Raw genomic sequence first — 21,018 nt, 5'->3', positions numbered from 1 at the left:
GTGTCAAAAAGGAAGAAACAAATCATGATCATCTCGATATAACAAATTCTAAAAAGAAATCATAAAAGTTATTTACTCTAAAACTATGAAAAATAATTCACTTAAAGCCTGTCTGCACTAGTTTGGCCAGGGGGATTAGACCTCCCTTCGTGGTAGCTGGCAGGTGGTTATATCATCAAATCAGCTCTCAATTAACATAAGAAAAAAGGTACCACGGGGGATCAACAGGTACCCTTAGGAATTGTTGGCTATATAGAGGGCGTAAGTACCTACAAGTAGTGCAGTGGGGCTTTAAAGGTGTCATGATGGCCATCAGCAGGTTACAAAACTGATTTCTTGGCTTCACTTTGAGAAGTCATCTTTCCCCTCTTCCATTTGCCAGATGTCCACACGAGGTCTGGGGAAGAAAAAAAGGGCAACATTTTAAGGGCTGTAAATCGCACAATCAAATGTCATGTAATATACCAGTTCATCCATTTTTTTAAAATGTGTACATCTACAAAAAAGAGGCCTGTTAGCAGACCGATTCAAGATAGCTCTATCTAAACTATAATGATTTTAAATCTAAATATCATGCATGCCAATTTTATTGGGCCCCAAATCATTTGGGTTCATAAACCATGTAGAAGTTATCGGCATCGGCAGCATCTGTGTTTCAGCCATCAGGTCCCTGCTTAAATGAAACATTGTCTGGGTCTAAATTTAAAAACCAACATGTATTAAATTGACAATTAAAAGCACAATACCACCATAATACCATCATCAAGCACAATAAAGTATGTGATGTAAATCACCTGTTTCCATGGCAATCACTCAATCACTGTCAAACTTGATGGAGTTGATTGTGGTGGAGATCTGCCCGCCTCTATAGCTGCCTCTCTTCTTCTTGGTCTTCTCATGACGGAACGCCTTGCCCTTCACCACCTTCAGATCTCTGTTGGCTCGCTCTCCCCAGCAACCAGAAGCTCCTCTCTGTAAACAACAACAACATGAAGGATAACATAAAGTAATTTATATTGGGATCCAGCCAGAGCAATAAAACTATAATCACAGTTGGCAGTGAGAAATGAGACTACATGTACCACCCACCCATAGGGAGGGTGTCTCCTTTTCCACTCCAATATGCTAACCTTATGAAACATCCAAAATAATGATCTCCAATGAGTTTGACAAGATAAGGGTTAGGATTATCAATAAGTCATTCTACATTTTGTGGTATGGCTCAACATCATTTGAATCATAGTCTTATACTGTTTTTACACCTGGTTTGGGGGGGGGGGGGGGTGGCTAAGAGGGTTTTTAGCGCTGCAAGTTCCCGGGCTATCTTTCGTGTTCACACATGTTTTTTTGCGAAAGTGAGTTAGCTCCGCAAGATCACAGGCCCTGCTCCAGAGTAAGGATAGCGCGGCAATTTCCGCGCTTTCCTTCAGGTGTAAAGCCTGGCATATCTTTTGAACGATGGTGCACGTATGAATATTCAAGAATATGAACCGTCACCCATGATAGCGCACGTTTTCCGCAGTAGCACGCAGGGGTTTGCGACTTTGAAAATCCTCAAATTGTTGCAAATGACGTTTCATTCTCTTCCTTCTACTGTAGTTAAAGGGATCGTTTAACAATGTTAAATCTGAGATGCACGGCCCTACGTGTTATCAGTGTCTGTGATATGGTGTAATATTGAAGCCCTAAAAATATCGCGCCTCAAAATGATCAAGAAGTGGCTCAAAAAAGTAAAAATCTTTGAGTGACCAGTTTTACCATACTCGTTTTCCCCAATAGACTGTAGTGTTATGAAAACCGTTTAGCAAACGGTTTTCAAAATGTGTAATTCCAATCATAAATATCTTGATAATCAGACAGGTGATATAAAAGTCACGGAGTTCCCGACTGACCTAAAGGTTTATAATTATCATTGCAGCATGAGCTAAATCCAGGATTTTGTTTCAGAATCTGAGACAAAGTTATTGGATCCCTTAAAGCTATTCTGTCTCCGACGATGATTCTTTCTCAACAACAAAAATGGCAAGCAGGACAACCATTGTATCCTTTTGAATCCTGTGGCGTGCCATTTTGAAGAATTAAGTTGTCTGTCAACTTCGGGTTGTGGAGTCGTAGAACTGCACCGCGCGTGCGCACAGGTTAGGTCACGTAAATCTTCTGAATATTCCAATAGTCCCGGGTTAAGGCTAAGCAGGTGGGAAAACAGGCAACGTTTTAAAGCCTGGGCTAGCTGTTAACCCGGGGTTAATTTACCAGGTGTGAAAACAAATTTCTTAGCCCGGGCTAAGGATAGCCCAGGTAATCTGAACCAGGTGTGAAAACGGTACTAGTCCTAGAGCAAAATTGTCTTCATACACTGCATCCATGTTTCTTGCATGACCATACAGCATGGTAGCATAGTGTAAGTTTCAAAATCTTATATTTTCATCAAAACTGCCAATCTGAAGAAAAAAAATTGACAGAGTTCCTACACACAGATATTGTTTTTTAAGAGACAGTACATTTTAACAGAACAATGTAGCAACAGAAGAAAAAATTTAGTGGCCAATTTCAAAAACAACATGTCCTGATAGGGATACCAGATTGACTGCTTTGACTGACCTTAGCATCAAATGAATTGTCCTTGAGACGCCAATCAACCTCATGATCATCTTCTTTTACTCTGCGAAATGGTTCATTGGACTTCCTCCCCTTCTGAAACGAGAAAATCACAAGAAAAGAGTTCTATCCAACATGTATGATGTATGACAATGTAGTACCTCTTTAAATCTGATTGCATTCACACTGAATACATTTCACAGTTATTGAATCATTCTTCAATGAACTCTAAAAAGTATTAAGTAGAACTCTAAATTATTTTCATTCATTTATTAAAAGTTGAATAAATATTTTCTATAAGAAATATTAGTGATGTACTCTCCTCTTTAATATCATTTCATGAATAATTTAATATGATTTCAACTGTGGCTTCTCTTGTACAGTTGAATTTCTCTTCTATTTACACTGTAGCCCAAATTTGACTGGTAAATGTGATTGAAACAAAATTTCTAAAAAGCATCAAAGAGAAAAAAAAGTTACAAAATTCAGACAAAATGGATGTTCATGTATGGCAATGTCTTTCATACTAATCTCATCGAAAAGGGTCAAAACTCACAAGATCTCTTTAAAAGCCAGTAAAAAAAATGTTGAATTGCAAGAAATTGGAAAATTGAATAACTAAAATAATTATAAAAAACAATTTTGAGAAATGGAGCACGAACCTTCATCTTTGGGACTGTGTTAGGTGTTTTGGGTGTCTCCTTGACATCTTGGGTTGGTGTTCCTTTGATATTCTTCTGGCTTTCTTCCTCCTCATCGCTATCACTTTCGCTGCTTGATGATTGGCGTCTCTTCTATTGTAACCAGGAATAATTAAAGAATTAATAAGAAAGAGCATCAAACGTTATTACATGCATGGCTATTGGTCTGAACTCTGAATTTAAAAGTCTTTTAAAAACCCGAAGAAAAAAAACCAAGCAATAAACAGATGGATAAATATTTAGGGGGGAATATTAAGCATTGCAAAATCACATTCACATTCAACTGTGAAATACAAATATCATGAACTTTTTAATTAGCATCTACAAATTACTGAATATCAAACTTCTACAAGAAGGTTCACATTATGTTGAGCTATAAAGCAATAATCATATTAATGAAATGTTGAAAACTTGAAATTCAAGCTATTCCTTCACATTTTTGTTCTCATAAGTACTTTAATTTTGTTTTTTAAATCAAAGTTTATGAAAATGTGACATCTTCTGGGAGGGAGTTTATATTAAACCCACTTATCACCACGAAATTAGAACAAACTTCAGAAATCATTTAAAAGGAATTATCTAACCCGTTTGTGTTCAAAATCGCCTGTGTGTAGTTCGTATATTATTACAAAGCATGAAAATGATATCATTCAATTCCATTCAAAACTATATCTTGCATTGCATTCTTAAATGTAACAGTTTAGGTCAAAGAGTGTCAATATGTTTCAATTCATTTCAGTTGAGAAAGTTAGGGCAACAAGCTTCAATGAACGAAGAGGGTCTTAAAGCCTGCACTAACTTGGCTAGGGGGGATTAGACCTCCCTGCAAGGTCACTGACAGGTGGTTATCTCATCAAATCAGCTCTTAATAAACATAAGAAAAAGGGGATCATGGGGGACCACCAGGCATCGATTAGGCATTGTTTGCTATATATATATATATATATAGAGGGCGCAAGTAGCTATAGTACAAGACAAGTAGTGCAGTGGGGCTTTAAAAAACTCATAATTGTCTGCAAATGCTATGCCAATGGAAGGGCAGGAGAAAATTGTACAAGGGGTGCTTACCTTTGTCAAGACCTGTTTCTTCGCCACTGGCGTCTTTTCCTCTTCCGACTCGGAACTCTCGCTACTGCCATCAGAGTCATTACCATGTTGAATGCCATTAACCTTCACTGCTTTGGGGGTTTGAGGTTTGCTGGGTGCTGCATCGTCGGAATCGCTTTCCGATTCCGAACTACTGCTGTCTTCGACTGGCTTCTTAGTCGCAGGAGATTTGGCTTGTTTACCGGGTGCAGGAGATTTGGCTGTTTTGGTGGGAGCAGCATCGTCCGAATCGCTATCTGAGTCTGAACTACTGCTGTCTTCGGCAGGCTTCTTAGTCGCAGGAGATTTGGCCGTTTTGCTTGGAGCAGGGACGTCTGAATCGCTTTCTGATTCTGAACTACTGCTGTCTTTGACTGGCTTCTTAGCCGCAGGAGATTTGGCCGTTTTGCTGGGAGCAGGAACGTCTGAATCGCTTTCGGACTCTGAACTACTGCTGTCTTCGACCGGCTTCTTAGTTGCAGGAGATTTGGCCGTTTTGCTGGGAGCAGGGACGTCCGAATCGCTTTCTGAATCTGAACTACTGCTATCTTTAACTGGCTTCTTAGTTGCAGGAGATTTGGCCGTTTTGCTGGGAGCAGGAACATCTGAATCGCTTTCTGAGTCTGAACTACTGCTGTCTTCGACCGGCTTCTTAGCCGCAGGAGACTTGGTTTGAGACTTTGTTGCATTTAGAGTCTTCTTACTTGCTTCCTCTTCATCTGATGAGGAATCACTCTCAGAGCTGCTTGAGACGGGCTTCTTCTTTGAAGGAGTCTTTGCGGGGGTCACCTTGGTCGCCTTCGGAGCTGGTTTCACTTTTTCACCTTCTTCCTCTGATGACGAGTCAGACTCTGAACTACTTGCAGCAGGCACCTTGGCTTTACTCACATTCACCTTGACACCTTTTGGGGTAGCTTTCACCGGTTTAGCAGCACTCTCATCATCCGAAGAGTCACTTTCAGAAGATTCAGACGACTCCGCCTTTTTAATAGGGGCCTTTGGGGTAACTTTTGGGGTAACTTTTGGGGTAACTTTTGAAGTTGATTTCACTTTTGGTGTGGCAACTTTTACTGGTTTAGGGGCAACATCCTCCTCGCTATCATCATCACTATCCGAGCTGCTTGATTCTGCCTTTTTTACCGGTACTGTTTTAGCCTTGTTTGGCGTTTGCTTCGCCTTTGGCATTTTCTTTACCTCCTCTTCTGAATCACTTTCTGAGCTGCTAGACTCAGCTGGTTTGGACTTGGATGGAACAGGTGTAACCTTAACAGCTTTTCTAACTTTGGAATTTGCTGCATTCTTTTTTACTACTTCTTCATCCGTCGAGGAAGAGTCTGAATCGGAACTAGAATCCTGTTTTTGTTGCTTCGTCGTTTTACCTTTTGGTGTGACTTTTGGAGCAGGTGTCTCTTCCTCGTCACTTGAACTTTCTTCGCTGCTCGACTCCTGCTTTTTCACTGGGACTTTTTTGGCAGGGATTGCAGGCTTCTGAACTGTTTTTTCATCGTCACTGGATTCCTCCTCGCTGCTTGAACTCTCCTGTTGTTTTTTGGCAGGAGTTTTTTTAAGAACTTTCTTGGGTTTAACCGCTGGTTCATCATCGCTGCTTGATTCATCTGAGCTCGATTCTGCATTCTTTCTTTTCAGTCCTGCTGAGCTGGTTGCAACTTTTTTTACCGGTGCCTTGACTGACGTCGTCTGCGTTTCATCGTCCGAACTTGATTCACTACTGCTCGTTTCACTCTTTCGAACCTTCTTTGCAAGAGGTCCACCGGTTGCTGCCTGGCTACTCTCACCTTTTCTTTTAGTTGACGTCTTATCTTTCTTCCACCATGCCTTGTAGAAATCCATGACTGATGGCTGATCAGTGTCTGGAGGATGCTGTAAATAAAGTCAGACACACGATGGTTAGCATAAATATACTTGAGTGGGGTTAGTTAAAATGCTTCTATTACAAAACATAAAACAAATACAGACATAATTTAAAGCTTTCACTATGAACATGACGGACAATGAAAGCGGACAAAATATACAGTTCCTCAGGTAGACAAAGGAACATCCCTTCACTGCTTTTATGTAAAAATGTGTGGAACAGGTATCACATGCATATTCACCTGTTCTACACATTTTTACATAATAGCAGTGAAGGGATGTTCCTTTGTCTACCTGAGGAACTGTATATTTTGTCCGCTTTCTTTGTCCGCCATATTCATAGTGTTTGGGCCTTGCACTGAGAGTAAATAAATCGCAATTAAGGCTCTTTCACATCATCCTAAACTACAGCAGACCCTGTTTTCTTATGTCATGACAGCAGCGTTATTTTCTTTTCAAAATGTTCTGAAGCTCACAACACGAGATATTACTAGCTTCATATACTAGACTGTGTGTTTTCCTGCAGCTACTAGTACTGCATCATTCCCACTTTACAATCGTGTAGTTCCCCCCCCCGTGGCCATGCACACAGAAAGAGCAGTTTCCCCATGTCATCTTGGCCTGCGCCTGGTCACATAAAATTGCCATTATTCAAAGCATTATTAATTATATTAGGGCTTTAGCCTTTAGGCATTCAGTAATATCTACATTTCGGTATGTCAATACCTGTGATACACATAACGCGTGTGGCTGAATGAAGCACGCCGCGCCAGCCCCGGTGTAGTTTGACATGCGATGTCGCATTATGCCGTAGATATGCGCCGAACGCGAACTTGGCTAACTTACCGTTCCCGTTTCTTTTTTGAACCATTTTGCAGCCTTCTCCAGTTTATTTTGGATCAAATATTTCAATACATGTGGGAACAACTGACTTGGAGTAGCTTCTTCCATGTTTGGGTCCTTTGAGAGCTAATATTTAGTAAAACATGACAATCCTGAAAAATGAGTGTAGACAATTTCGCACACAGTTACCACACGCGACACACGTGGTAAATTAAAGGTACACCGATTTAGTCTCTTTCAAGAATTTTGTATTTGTTTAATTATGAAGGACATAATATTTGTGCCAGAAATGGGGATGTATATTATTAGTGGATCGAGGAGGGTTAAAATAGGGGTGGAAGATTTGGATCGAGGCGGTGATATAGGGCTCCCAGACAAAGAGACCAAAGAATATTAATAAGCATAGAGTGAGTTAGTCCCAGGGTCGGCGTAGCGTCTTTCAAAGTGATGAGGGAGCATCAGCAGCAACAATTAAAAAAGGGCACTTTCTGGGGAAAAAGGGGGCACCTACAAAGGGAAACCTCAAAGCCCAAATACACTATTTTTAGACGTTGGTATATACCCCCATATATTGTGATTAAATTATCAGGGATTTGTAATATTGTTTCTCTCTGTACAGGGTCCAAGATATACTCAGGGATATGTGAGTTATCATTACAAGATATATACTCATTATATGGGGTGACGTACGTCAGGGTCTGAACATTTATTATTTGAGATTTAAAAGGTCGCAGTGCAAAAAATTACATCTTTAAAGAGGAAAAAACAACTTCCTGATGGAGTTATAAGCACAATTTGATAACGAAAGACTGAAAAGATCTTTTAATAAGAAACATAATTATATCAAATTTAGTGGTGAGAGACCTTTGGGTGAAATAAAAGAAAAAAAATCACATTTATGGTGAACAGAAGTAAGGGGGCACATATCCAAAGGAAAGGGGAAAAGGCACTGGCGTACCTATGGGGGGGGGGGGCAGGGGGGCAGAGTGCCCCCCCCCCTGACGGGCTCCAGGGGAAAAAAAAGAAAAAGCGGAAAGAAAAGAAAAGAAAGGAAAGGAAAGAAAAAGGAAAAGGAAAAGGGAAGAAAAAAGGAAAGAAAGAGAAAAAAGGGAAAAAAAGGAAAGAAAAAAGGAAGAAGAAGAGAAAAGGAAGAAAAAGGGAAAAGAAAATGAAAGGAATAAAAATGGGGAAATTTTTTTTTTAAAAAGACCATGGCCGTACGCACCAGGGGGGGGGGGGGGCAGTTGACCCCAGATATTTTGAAAACGTACAGTTTTTTTCCTGAAAATGTAGTGTAGGCCTATACCAAATCCTTCAATTCTACTTTTGAAAATGCAAAAGTACCCTCATGACCAGTTCGGTCGCTCGAACTCCCTTCACTCATTTTGCTTTTGAGATTCTTCGAAAACTTTTAACGCATCTTTCCCCCTCCCCCACCAGAAAAATATTCCGCATACGGCCCTGAAAAATTAAAACGAATGAAAATAGGGAAATATAAGTGATATAACAAATTCGAAACTCTTCGCTGGCGCGAACTGCTTGCTAGCCTATTTTGTATTAAATGTTTTCACTTGCTCGTCCCCTGAAAAAAGAAAAGGATTAGTATTGCCTATAATACAATTGTGCGACGGTCAACCATGGCAACAATAACACACAATTATGTACCAAATGTTACTACAAGAGACTAATTCATTTTTCTGGCTCGCGAATAAAATGAATAGACATTACTTTAGAAACAATAACCCTTGACCTGCAACAATATCATTAAAAATGGAAGAGTTTTTTCGTCCTCTCGCCAAAAAGGAATTGAATCGCGTTAAACGCGATTGCGTCCATCCTGACCTGCACCAATAAAAACAAGTTTATTTATTAATTTCTATTAAAAGAGAATTTATTTTTTTGCTTGCTCGCTATGCTCGCTCGCCAAAATGGAATTGACACCGCTAACGTGCCCGCCCCAACTCTGCAACAACCACTTAATAATTATGTACCAAACGTTATTCAAAGAAGTTTTGGTGTGCTCGTGCTCGCCAAAACGGCATATCAATTCCTTTCATAGCAAAAGCGCTCCTCACAATTTCTGTAAATTTGGCAGTTTAACGCTACGCGTACCGCCTTGACCGGACTGTGCGGTATCTGTGCAGTTCTGTGTGTAGAGAGGTCGGGCTGTATTCATTATTTCTTGGGGGTGCATAAATTGCTCTAATTATACGTACGCGTGTAATGCGCAAGTTTATTGTGACGGCACTAAACCCATCCCACTCATTGTTACCCTATTTTCATAATGGTACTGACCCAATGAAATGTAGTGCAGTGCGCTCGTACGCGCTGCGCTGCGTGTGTACATCTACTGTACCAAAGACATTTAAAAAAAGCTAATGAATTTATCATCTTGTCAACTTTCAAATAATTAAACTAATCATCAATGAATAAACATTAATGACATTTTAATGTCAACTACCATCTTATAGGATGAAACTGAGTGCTGGGCAGAAAGAAATTTCCTTGAAATTTGAGTGATAAAGATCTATCAGTCTATATCAAAGATTGAATCAATCAATGATATTTTAATTATAATTATGCATGTTAAAATTCATTTACCTCAGTCTATGGACTTCTGAATTTGAAGTTTTGTAGATTATTACATTATTGCTGCTTCAAGTATTGTATGTAAGAAGCAGGGCTTAAATTAATCCAAGGCCACCAAGGCCATGGCCTTGGATGCCCCCTTGATTGGCCTCAATGCCCCTCCCATTGGCCTTGGAGATTTTTGGTGCCCTTTCCAATTCTTCCTATTTGTGCTGTAATATAGGAATGTGCCCTACAGAAAAGTGGCCTTGCCCTAAAAATACTGAAATTTAAGGCCTGAAGAAGGTTTGAAAGACAACCCTCTAAATGCACTAAATATGAAAACTGCTAATCATTATTGCCTTTTGTATCCAAACTGCTAATTTTAATAGAATCATATTTTGATACTTTCTAGCTTTAAAAAACGGGGGGGGGGGGCTTATCCTCTTCCTGGTGCTGTTTCTACATGGACCATGTAGCAGGTTGCAAAAGTGTAAACAATATTATATTTGTTGTATGTTTATATTAGAAGGATTTAGAAAATGAAAACGTTTTGAATTATAGAATTACTGCTGCTAGAAGTAATGGCAGTATTGATGTGTAAGGGAAGGGGGTGGTTTTCCCAGTGAATTAACGGTATACCACTGTAAAATTAATAAAAAAAAGAGAAAACTATTCTTAAAAATAAAATTATGAAGGACATGGGCCTCCTAACTAACTAACCCTGGTACCACTTCTGTTTTTTTTTTTTTTGGGGGGGGGGGGGGCAACCCAATTCAAAATTTCCAGTGTTAAATTCCATTGTCTTTAAACAAAAATTATGTCAAGATGTTGAAAAACAATGTTTCACTTTCCGTTTTCAAGTTAGAAAATTTGAATAAAATGATTAACATATTTTCCGATCTCTCTGGTCTCTACATTAAAAATGTTCAAAGCTCCTGCAAAGGCTGCATAAAGGAAAAGTGAAGAATCCAAGTGAAATGTGGACAGTATTAATGGAGTGAATATGGAATGGTTGATCGTAGTTGATAACGAGTAAGTGTAAATGAGTGGTAATAACAACTACGACTGAAAGTGAGACAGAAAGGAACTGCTACAGGTTGTTCAGTCAAGACAACAAACCGTTAGTTGCAGAAGATAATTTACGAAAGACAGAGAAAGAGAGAGAAAGGGAATCATTAAGGTACGATGAGAGTGGGTGGAGAAAAACCATCCACTTTGCCACATAATTTGTCTAAAATAAGGAAACTTTATACATTAGCATATTTAAAATGTATAATCATAGCCAGAGAATGTATTGTTATATGGCTTTAATATAGCATGTTTGATTTAATAAAACAAAAACAGACCCAGTTATTGATGAGACTAAAAAGGGAATAAGTCGGATCAGTATTTCTTATTCAATGAAGTTAAGGCCACTCCCCCATATTAAAAAAAACAACAACAACACAACAACGAGAGGAACTTTTAAGATCCACTTCCAGATGCATCCTGGGTACACCAGCTGTTATACTGGTGATCGATAATACAAGTTCGAGCGCGTATTTCACCTAACGGTGATCGCATCAGAATAGTCCACACTGATTCGCTGAATCACTTGCGTTGCTAGCGCGCAGCGTGATGAATAAATTACCCATAATTCCGTACAGTAGATTATTTGACCTCTCTAATTACGCTGATACGCGTATTGTCTTTTACCATGTAGTGAACATCATTCCAGTACACTTTTCGCGGGGATCATCCTACAGAATGCATAATTCATAAGGCTCATGAATTATGCAAGGGGCTTATTTTGGCTTCTAATGGATCCGGACAAAATGGCGGAGCTTGGGGGGCCTGCGTACATGCATACGGCTAGCTGGCACAAAACCCTGGGTCGGGCTTCTAAAATGGGACATGAAGCATGATTTGACATGAAAAATGACGGAGCTAAAAATGAATCAATCAAAATGAAATTTATATGTATGAAAAGCTTACGTATCATATGTCATTGTCTGTGATTGAGGATTTACAAATTTGACGCAAAACGCGTTGCTGCAAAGTTAAAGATTGGTTTATTGAAAGGCAATCGAGCACAGTGCGACCGATCCATTGACATTGTGTATGAGAGAGTAATTTTTTTTAAATGGATTGTAAAGTTCAACGTCAAAGTGACGGAGGTTTTTTTTCAAGTAAGGGCATGGTTTTACATGGAATGTAAAGGAAATGTTTCCTTCTTCTCATATCTCGATTGAGGATATTATTCTCAATTTCGATTTTTAATGGTAAAGAAAAGTGTAAAAAGATGTCGAGAATTTTACCATATGTCATGTAATATAAAATGCGCGCGGGTCGGTTGATCTCCCAAAAGGAGCGCGAAGGAATTGATATGAATTAACATCACCTTAGACATGATTGTGTAAGCCCTGCCCTGCAACAAAAAAATCTGAAATTTATGAACCAATTATCATTACAAAAATTTTGCTCGCTCGCTACGCTCGCTCGCCAAAATAGAAATAACACCGCTTTTAATAATCACGTCCCTGACATGGAACAATGAACCCAAGTTTATATACCATATTTTCCCTATAAAAGAGAAGTGATTTTTTTTTGCTCGCTCACTACGCTCGCTCGCCAAAATAGAAATAACACCGCTTTTAATAATCACGTCTCTGACATGGAACAATGAACCCAAGTTTTATGTACCATATTTTCCCTATAAAAGAGAAGTGATTTCTTTTTCGCTCGCTACGCTCGCTAGCTCGTGGAATTATGTGCCCTGCTACAATATCATTAAAAAGAGAAATGTAGGGGGTTGCCTGCCCGCCAAAATGGGGTTGACATTGCCTTAAACACGATTGTGCCCGCCCCTACCTGCAACAATGAAACAAATTTTATATAGCAATTCATTGAGAGAAAGATGTATTTTCGCTCGCTAGCTAAAATGGGTATAAAATCACCCTATAAACACAATATTGTTCCCGCGCCCTGCATGGGACAATTGAACCAAGTTTAAGTGGCAATTATTAAAAAAGAATTGATTTTTTTCTTGCTCGCTACACTCGTTTGCAAAAAAACGAAATTAACGTCGCTAACAAGTGAATGCTCCCACCCCCAACATGCAACAATACCAGTTTATATACCCAACGTTACTTAAAGATTTTTTTTTGATCGCTCGCTCGCCAGAAGTGAAAATTAGCATCGCCTTTTTTTCATTTCGGTCGCTTGCCCCCCCCCCCCCTGACGGAGTACCCCAGGTACGCCACTGGGAAAAGGACACTTATTAGTAAAGAAAGGGAGCATGTGTCAAAGTAAAAAGTGGTTACTTATGTTATTACAAAGCATCTCTAAAACTTTGAATAAGGAGACTCACCTGCATGAAATGAAAAGGAGCACTCATAATTTATGAATGAAAAGAGGCCGCATACAAAGGAAAAGAGGCACTTGTCAAAGTATAAGGGACACCTCTCAGATTTGAAAAGAGGTGAAGGATCATTTTATCAGGGGTGGTAAGCTAGGGGTACTTCTTGAACTGAAAAGGGGCACTATCATCTGAGATAAATAGGGGCCGAATGGGAAGGGGCACTTATAACAAAGGCAATTGGCACTTGTCGAAGAAAAAGGGGCACCTAAATTTTATCAAAGGGGTGAGAAAATGCATTTACGAGAAGGGGAATCAAGTGGCTTATTTTTAAATGGGAATTTATCAGAAGGAAAAAGGTCACTTATTCGAAAGAAAAAGGGAGCACGTGTTAAAATAGAAGGGGCACTCATCAGAAGTGAAAAGGGGCACTCATAAGAGATGAAAAGGCACTTATCAACTGAGGGAACGGGTACTTACAAAAGAAAAGGGCACTTTATAAAGTAAAATGGACACCTCTTAGATTTGAAAAGGAGCAATTATCATATAGGTGAAGAGGGCACTTATCAGAGTTGTAAGAGGCATTTATAAACATGTGGAATAGGCAACTATTAGAAATAAAAAGGGGCAGTTATCAAAGTAAAATGGGGCGCTTCACAAGTTACTAAACAATTAGGGGCATATATAGTACGTAGGGTTAGTTGACAAATAGTTATAATCAATTTAAAAATGCAAGTTTTCTCATGGGTTGCAAGGTCAATTAAAACTAGGCCTAATTATGCATATATATATTCCATGGGAATTATATGGGGGTCGATCTTTTCGATATTTTGATCCTTACTTACCCGGCTTTCCCGAAGTCTAAAATGTAAGTTCAATAAACTCATTTCAATAAATGCACGAGGAATTAAACACATATTTGAAAACATTCAGTGTTTTCACGTATGACCGCGGCCGGGCACTTAATTTTTTTAATTAAAAAAAGGAGTCATCTTGTGATTTTTCGGGGTCTCTTCAACTTTTGGAGCATTCTTCGATCTTTTCAACAGTCTCAAATTTTATGTTAATAGTCACATACATTTTACATAATTGCAAGGAAATGTTAGGGAAGATTTTATCAATCTTAGATTTCAGGTGACTTTGTCAAAAGCATGCATGATAGTCCCTAGGATTTATGCTGGCATTTATTTGAAATTTAGTTTCGAAATGTTTTCATATTGTTCTTCTTCTTCCAGTTGCCCTCTTCCAATAATCAGTTTAGAAAAGGAGAACGAGACATTTACAGGGCGAACGTATAAATAACATGTCGAGTTGAAAGAGGGAGAAAAATGAATTGAATTGAGTCCATTTACTTCACACAGCAATCTCCGTTTGCTGAAAGTACTACGGAAGTAAGTTGGAGTAAAATATCTTGTTACGTGCCGGTACGCGTATACTAGTTCTTTGCAATGCAAAAACCTTAGATTACTCTCTCGCTCATTGATATCTTCTTTGGTTATCAGCTCTAGCTTATAAAAACTTTGTCGCGAGAAGAAATTGAAAACCCAAACCGAGCTAGATCTACGTCTACATTGAAATTGTGAGTGGTACATGCCTGTTATAAATTCCTCATGTTTACAGTTTATTAAAGTAAACTATCTTCCCATTCAGGTATTTTTCGACTCGGCTCCGGCCCGGTCAAGCACAAGGTTAAGGACAAGGTGACTGACCGGCGCGGCTAGCTGGCTTGGGAACTCCACGGAGCAGCTCAGCTCTGCTCCGCCCCTCTCGAGACGGCTGAGGCCCACTGCGCCTACGCGCTAAGACCTGGCTGTGTATTAAAACCTGTTCTGTTGACCAACGGACATGCTACGTTTTGGTGGGGTATTCTAAAGTTAAGCCATTTTTTCAACTCACCGCTGTCAGAAACTGAGAAAGAATAATTTAAAAATTAAGATCGCGAGTCCAGGTCTTAAAATGTTAAATTAATCAAATGCCTACCACCAAGGCCATGACGCGTGACGTGGATGACCCTCTCATTGGCCTTTTTTGTGCACTTTTCAATTCTTAAGCCCTATGATTTGTGCTGTAATATAATGTGCCCTACAGAAAAGTGGCTTGCCCTAAAAATATTGAAATTAAGGCCTGCGAGTCTACTGTCAAACTTGCTTACAAGTTACAGCCACATCAGCATCATTGTGTGCATTTGTGTTTTATTTGTGTATTGACTATTCATGTAGCAATTGCTGCATATTTAGCACGTAGTGCAGCGCTAGAGGTTAATAGCATTGGCTCTCTATGCTTTGCTGGACATGCTGGATCTGGAGTGGCTAAGTAAGACGGACTCCATAAATTAAAGCTACTAGTTTTAGTTGAAGTTATAACGTCTTTACTGTACTTCTTTCTTTCTGTCTCTAAACTGAAGATGGCACTGCTGTGGGGAGCAGCTGCAGCAGCAGTCGGAGGGCTGCTCGTAGCCAACATGGACTTCTGGTTGCCTAGGGGTGGAGCAGCGACCACGGAGGCCTACCTAGCAGGAGCCGTCCTTCAGCTCCTGGGTGAGACGAAGCTCCAGGCTCAGCTTAGCTTAGTGGACGAGGCGGTGAGGACATTCAAGGCCAAGGATCTGTGGAAGGATACAGGAGCTGTGGTCCTGGCTGTGCGCAGGCCTGGATGATCTTTGTGCAGAGAGGTAATTGTAGGAGACATGAAGTCAGGATGACGAAGAGCAGTCTTTAAAAAATGTTCCATTAATGGTACTATCTGGGTGGCGTTTCATAAAGCTGTGCGTAAAGTTATGCATGATTTTACGAATGACTTGAATATGAAGAGCTAAACGGGATTCTAAAATCCTTTTAATCGATAAGCTAAAGTTGAAATATGCAGATGTAGATAAACCGTATCATACATTGTTAACAAAACATTTTAATGCAAAGTGTATTTTTGGCTTCAATTTAATTGAGATTTTGGGAAAAGTCACACTTTGTTAAAATGTCAGGAAAAATTTTGGGCATCCCATTTGGCTCTTCATACACAGGCGGATCTAGGGGGGGGGGAACAGGAGGCACATGCCCCCCCCCCCCCCCCGGCCAAAAAAAAATGTTAAAATCAGCCCTAAATCTGCCCAAAATGTACTGAAAAACAGGGGCGTGCCCCCCCCCCCCCCCAACGGAGCAAAATGTCAAATTAAAAAAATTTGTGACCAAAAAAAAAAAAAGTGTCCTCTTACCCCCCCCCTATATATATGTTCTCTTTCCCACCGTGTGCCCCCCCGGCAAGAAATTCCTGGATCCGCCCCTGTTCATATTCAAATCATTTGTAAAGTCATTTGTAACTTTACGCACAGCTTTACGAAACATCCCCCAAGGCTGTCAGGTCTACAATTTATATTGGTATAGGAAACAAACAAGTTATCCGTGGAGAAACAAGTGTTCGTTGCCCAAAGCATCCTGTCGTTGCATCACAAAATTCTGGGATACCTACATTCAATTTTTGTTCCTTTCTTTTTTAATAATTTCTAGGAATCTAAATAGGTCTCCGCAATGAAACCAGTGAGTGGTGTCTGAGGTATCCTGCCATTGCTCCACCAATATCTTGGACCCCCGTATTTCATTTTTTTTCTTTTCTTGTCTTTATCTAGGAAGCTAAAGAGCTGTCCTCTCTGAAGCCGGAGCTGGATGCCCTAGGTATCCCGCTCTACGCTGTACTCCTAGAACCGGGAGGCTACAAAGAGTTCTTGCCTTTCTTCTCCGGTGAAGTCTTCCTTGATACAGAGGTAAGAGCTAAGGTTTATGCGGAAACCTAAAAACAAACTGATTGACAATTTTGACATACATGTTGATGCAATTATTATTATTACATGTACATATACAATTTATACATCATGTCAACATAACAATTTGTTCTAAACTATGTCAATATATTTTCATTGTCGAATTTGTGTCATCGTTCACAAAAGCAATATTGTACACGTGTTGAACCTAACATCATTGGTCTCTAAAATGATAATTACAATGCAGTGTAATGCTCTTGGCATGATTTTGATTCAAAGGTCCATATTAAAATGCATTTGGACTGGATGCCGGTATGAAATCGATTTAAAACCTTGGTCAACTTCTTCTTTAAATGCACCAAGCTCCAACCAAGCATCAGATTTTAATTATAGTAGAATTTGTGCAAAAATGTTAAAAACCTCATAAATAACTGTTTGTTAGTTTTTTTTTTTTTATAGTGCTGCTCTTTTACTATTTTGACTCCAATAGTGATTATTGTGATTTCCTCTGTTGATTTTTATGTTGATAACTCTTGTTATTAGACGAGGTTTTACGGAGAGGAGAAGCGAAACATGAGCCTTGTGGGTCTTCTTCGTATCTCAACCCTGCTCCAAGTCAGAGAAAACAAGAAACAGGGTATTCAAGGGAACTATATAGGTGAGTTTTTCTTTTTCTGTGTGGAAAATGTTAAAGTGGGACTGCACTACTTGTAGCTACTTGCGCCCTCTATATAGCAAACAATGCCCAATCGGTACCTAATGGTAACTTCCCCATGATCCCCTTTTTCTTATGTTAATTGAGAGCTGATTTGATGAGATAACCATCTGTCAGTGACCATGCAGGGAGGTCTAATCCTTCCTGGCCAAACTAGTGCAGACAGGCTTAAACAATTTATTAGAGATGAGTTGATTGTTGTCCAGAGGTAGTATTCTGGAAATTATTCAATTTTGATTTTAGTGTAATTATTTTTGCTGTCCACCAATTTTAAAGTTGCTCTTGCATGGATTTACAGTGGGCTGCACACAGACTTATGCACGGAAGTGTACCTGTTGGCTCAGTGTTATGTAGTGATCGCCAAGTTGCCTACTTCACGAACGACTATATATCCACGCATGATCATTTCTAAGGTGCAACTTTTCTAGGGTGTTTTGTGTAGTTGCGTCATGAGCTACCGAGGCACGGTCATTAAATAATGACATGCCATTACTAGTACTGGGAGGTGTATCACAAATACTAAGATCAACTTTAAGTTGGACTTGACTATAGCAGGCTGTTAATGCCATTGTTTGCTCTCACCTTTTACTTGCATTGGTCTTTCAAGGGACGTACAAATCATGGTCACAAATTATTTTTTTAAACAATTTTCAATAGTTCATTATTGAAGGAAAAATTATAATTCAAAGATCATAATTGAGTGACCAATGATGAGCGCAACCAGTGACATGAACAGCCTGCCATAGTTAAGTCCAGACTTGCATAATAACAAAGATAACACTCACAAATTATATTTCACCTTTTCCTAGAATTCAACCTTCTCTTTAATGCTAGATTGATGCAGCATTTTATTTTTAATATTCACAACTCAATTTTTTGTATGTGCAAAACAAGACTATTCCATATAATGTATCACATCGCACTAGCATATAAGTTCACAAGTGTCACATTTGCATACAGGTCAAAGAGGTCTTATTTCATACATATTCATTATCATGTGATAATGACCCCCCCCCCCCCTCTTCCCCCATTCTTCTGTAGCTATACATTACTGATGACATGACTTAAAGGCATCTTTTATTAACTAAGAAACCTCCACATCTTTGTTTGTCTTTCATGCAGGTAATGGTCTCACACTAGGTGGCATCTTTGTTATTGGACCTGGTGATCAGGGAGTACTCCTGGAGTATCGCAATAAGGACTTTAGCGATCACGCATCAAATGAGAAAGTGCTGGAGGCAGTTAAGAACATTGCCCCTTCTGCCCCTATTACCGCTAAAGTATCACCAAAGTTGTAACCCCTCCAAACTTATGACCCTTTTTATAACTCCTGGGGAGTGTTTCACAAAGACTAAGATCAACTTTAATTTGGACTTGAACTATGGCAGGCGATTTATGCACTTAAAAATTCTTGAACCAGTTGTAAAATTAGAGGGAAAAAATCTTAGAAATTTTGATCTTTAGATACTGTTTTTTTCTGTGAATAATAAACTACCGGGTATCCAAAAATGTGAATTCTGTAGATTTGTGAAGTCCCTTGAGAGACCAATAGTGAGTGCAACCAGTGGCATGAATGGCCTGTCATAGTTAAGTCCAACTGAAAGTCGATCTTTAATAGTCTTTGTGAAACACCCCCCTGCTGCCACTAACGAATCACCAAAGTTGTAAACCTTCCAACCTTAGCAATGATAATAGTTTTGATTATCTAGGAGCACTAAAAACAAAATGTATCATGGCACTTACAAAATCTTAGAATGTGAAGAGAAATATATGAAAGTAATAAAATAGGTATAGATCATTTTATATTTCTGAGGGAAGAGATATACTTTAACGGATCTTTTGAAAGTTGGCAAGACAAATTAATTATCTGATGTAAAGTGGGATATTGTTCCATTTTGACCTATACATAGCTCCTAATGCTTCTAGCATCTCCCCAAAGTTGGCACTATTCTGGCCTTTGATCTTTAATCCAAATAAATGCATTCAACATTTCAATGATTTCAAATCCTCAACATTTCATGATGAGAATTATCTTGCCTCATATCCAAACAAGCTTTATTTAACACATCTGTTGATGTCATAGATCAAGAATTTCAATAATTATGTCTAGTTTTGACAAAATTTGTTTCAAATGAACTCATATTCAGGTATAATTGTGTGTGTGATGTGATTAATGTTAGAACTTAAAGAATGCTACAAAAAAAGACACAAGTGCAAATTATAGCATATTATTCAGCACTTACTTGAACAGTATATTAATCTTAAAGGATTATCAGTTAAATTTGTCTTTATTTCAGTTTGTTGATTTTGTTTTATTCGTCAATTACTATTTTTTTAAATTATTTTTTTTAAAGTATTTTGTTTATAATGGAATCAGGTGTGGTACTACTCAATCAGACTGTTTATTTCTACTATCCATGTATACACCAATTTGATCTTGTGGCAGGTACATGTTCCTCTCTATAGCCAAGTCCATTCATGTATACATCACGAATGACGACCCTATTCTAAACACTATCCTAGTGCTGATAAGGTCTGATGTAAAACAGATGTGTCACAGAATTCCGATTTTGGTTTACAGGAAGATGAACATGTAGCTGCTTTCGATGTCAATAGTTTTGTTGTGATGACGATGATGTAGATGTATGAAGATTGTATATTTTACGAATGACAAATAATATATCAATGAATGTACTTTACACAGAAGAATGAGATACGATATTGCATTGTGAATTCTTGACTTTTGTTTTGACTATTTTTAGGGAATTAATATTTGATGTTGATTTTGATTAACAGAAAAAGATTTGTATCTTAAAGCTGAAAATTAATTTAGTTTGGCAGCTAGATACAAGGGGGGAAATGTGAAAGAGAAAACAAGATGTGATCAAGAAAACAAAATGTGGTACACAGAGACCGCTTTCATTAAGTTCAAGCCTCGGTCACAAATGCCATTACGAACTGCTACGAACGCCGTACGAATAATTTTCAGACAATGGAAATACGGGAAGACAATGGAAAAACGGAGATTCGTACAAAATTGTCGTTCGTACAAACTTTTGTGACCGTAGCATAAGGCATATCAGTCACTTCAACTATCATTCCATTTGAAGTAATATATATAGCAAATAGTGAACAAATAATGTATATTAAATATGTGGAATGAAAGAGATAAGAAAAGGAATTTGGGAATGAAGCAAGAATGAAAAATAGATGGAGGGAGAATGGGAGTGATTGATAGTCGGGAAGGGAAATGGGAGAAAAGGAGAAAAGGAATGAAACAGAATGTGAGATGCAGGTGGTACCAAGATGCAATATATTGAAGATACTTTCTAGGAGGAAAGGGAATAAAGTAGTTAAAGGAAACCAAAACCTTCATATTAAGTTACTATTATTGTAAAGTTTAAGATATTTGAAAAATATCAGTGAAAATTTGAACAAAATCGGGCAAGGAATAAGGAAGTAAGAGCTTTTTGAAATTACTAGTCACTAGAGGGCGGTATTCAATTTGATGACATCATCTGTGGACAACTCTCCATGCCTTTTG

General features: G+C 38.7%; 2 protein-coding genes across 2 annotated transcripts; one reads left to right on the top strand and one right to left on the bottom strand.

Annotated features, from left to right (window-relative positions):
• Positions 1 to 289: 289 nt before the first annotated feature.
• LOC115918457 (nucleolar and coiled-body phosphoprotein 1-like) lies at positions 290 to 7,281 on the bottom strand. Its single transcript, XM_030979486.1, has 6 exons — positions 7,104 to 7,281; positions 4,368 to 6,266; positions 3,261 to 3,392; positions 2,602 to 2,694; positions 795 to 972; positions 290 to 397 (listed from the first exon to the last, which is right to left on the bottom strand). Exons 1-5 carry the CDS (start codon positions 7,206 to 7,208, stop codon positions 814 to 816), a joined length of 2,388 nt encoding a protein of 795 aa, XP_030835346.1. The 5' UTR covers positions 7,209 to 7,281; the 3' UTR covers positions 290 to 397; positions 795 to 813.
• A 7,179-nt stretch (positions 7,282 to 14,460) lies between these two features.
• On the top strand, positions 14,461 to 20,174 carry LOC588457 (peroxiredoxin-like 2A). Its single transcript, XM_030979485.1, has 5 exons — positions 14,461 to 14,587; positions 15,413 to 15,679; positions 16,628 to 16,762; positions 17,303 to 17,417; positions 18,597 to 20,174. The coding sequence occupies exons 2-5, from the start codon at positions 15,413 to 15,415 to the stop codon at positions 18,770 to 18,772; spliced, it is 693 nt and encodes a 230-aa protein (XP_030835345.1). The 5' UTR covers positions 14,461 to 14,587; the 3' UTR covers positions 18,773 to 20,174.
• The last annotated feature ends 844 nt before the right edge of the window (positions 20,175 to 21,018 follow it).

The sequence above is a fragment of the Strongylocentrotus purpuratus genome, unplaced genomic scaffold (assembly GCF_000002235.5).
Source record: "Strongylocentrotus purpuratus isolate Spur 01 unplaced genomic scaffold, Spur_5.0 spur5_scaffold_10, whole genome shotgun sequence".
NCBI classification, from domain to species: domain Eukaryota; kingdom Metazoa; phylum Echinodermata; class Echinoidea; order Camarodonta; family Strongylocentrotidae; genus Strongylocentrotus; species Strongylocentrotus purpuratus.
This window is presented reverse-complemented; position numbering and strand designations above follow the sequence as displayed.

Coding starts and splice junctions, on each gene's coding strand:
- LOC115918457 (XM_030979486.1), bottom strand. CDS start 7,208: ATGGAAGAAGCTACTCCAAGTCAGTTGTTCCCACATGTATTGAAATAT. Junction 2,695..3,260: donor ACACAGTCCCAAAGATGAAG/GTTCGTGCTCCA, acceptor TTCTCGTTTCAG/AAGGGGAGGAAGTCCAATGA. Junction 973..2,601: donor ACAATTCATTTGATGCTAAG/GTCAGTCAAAGC, acceptor TGTTGTTTACAG/AGAGGAGCTTCTGGTTGCTG.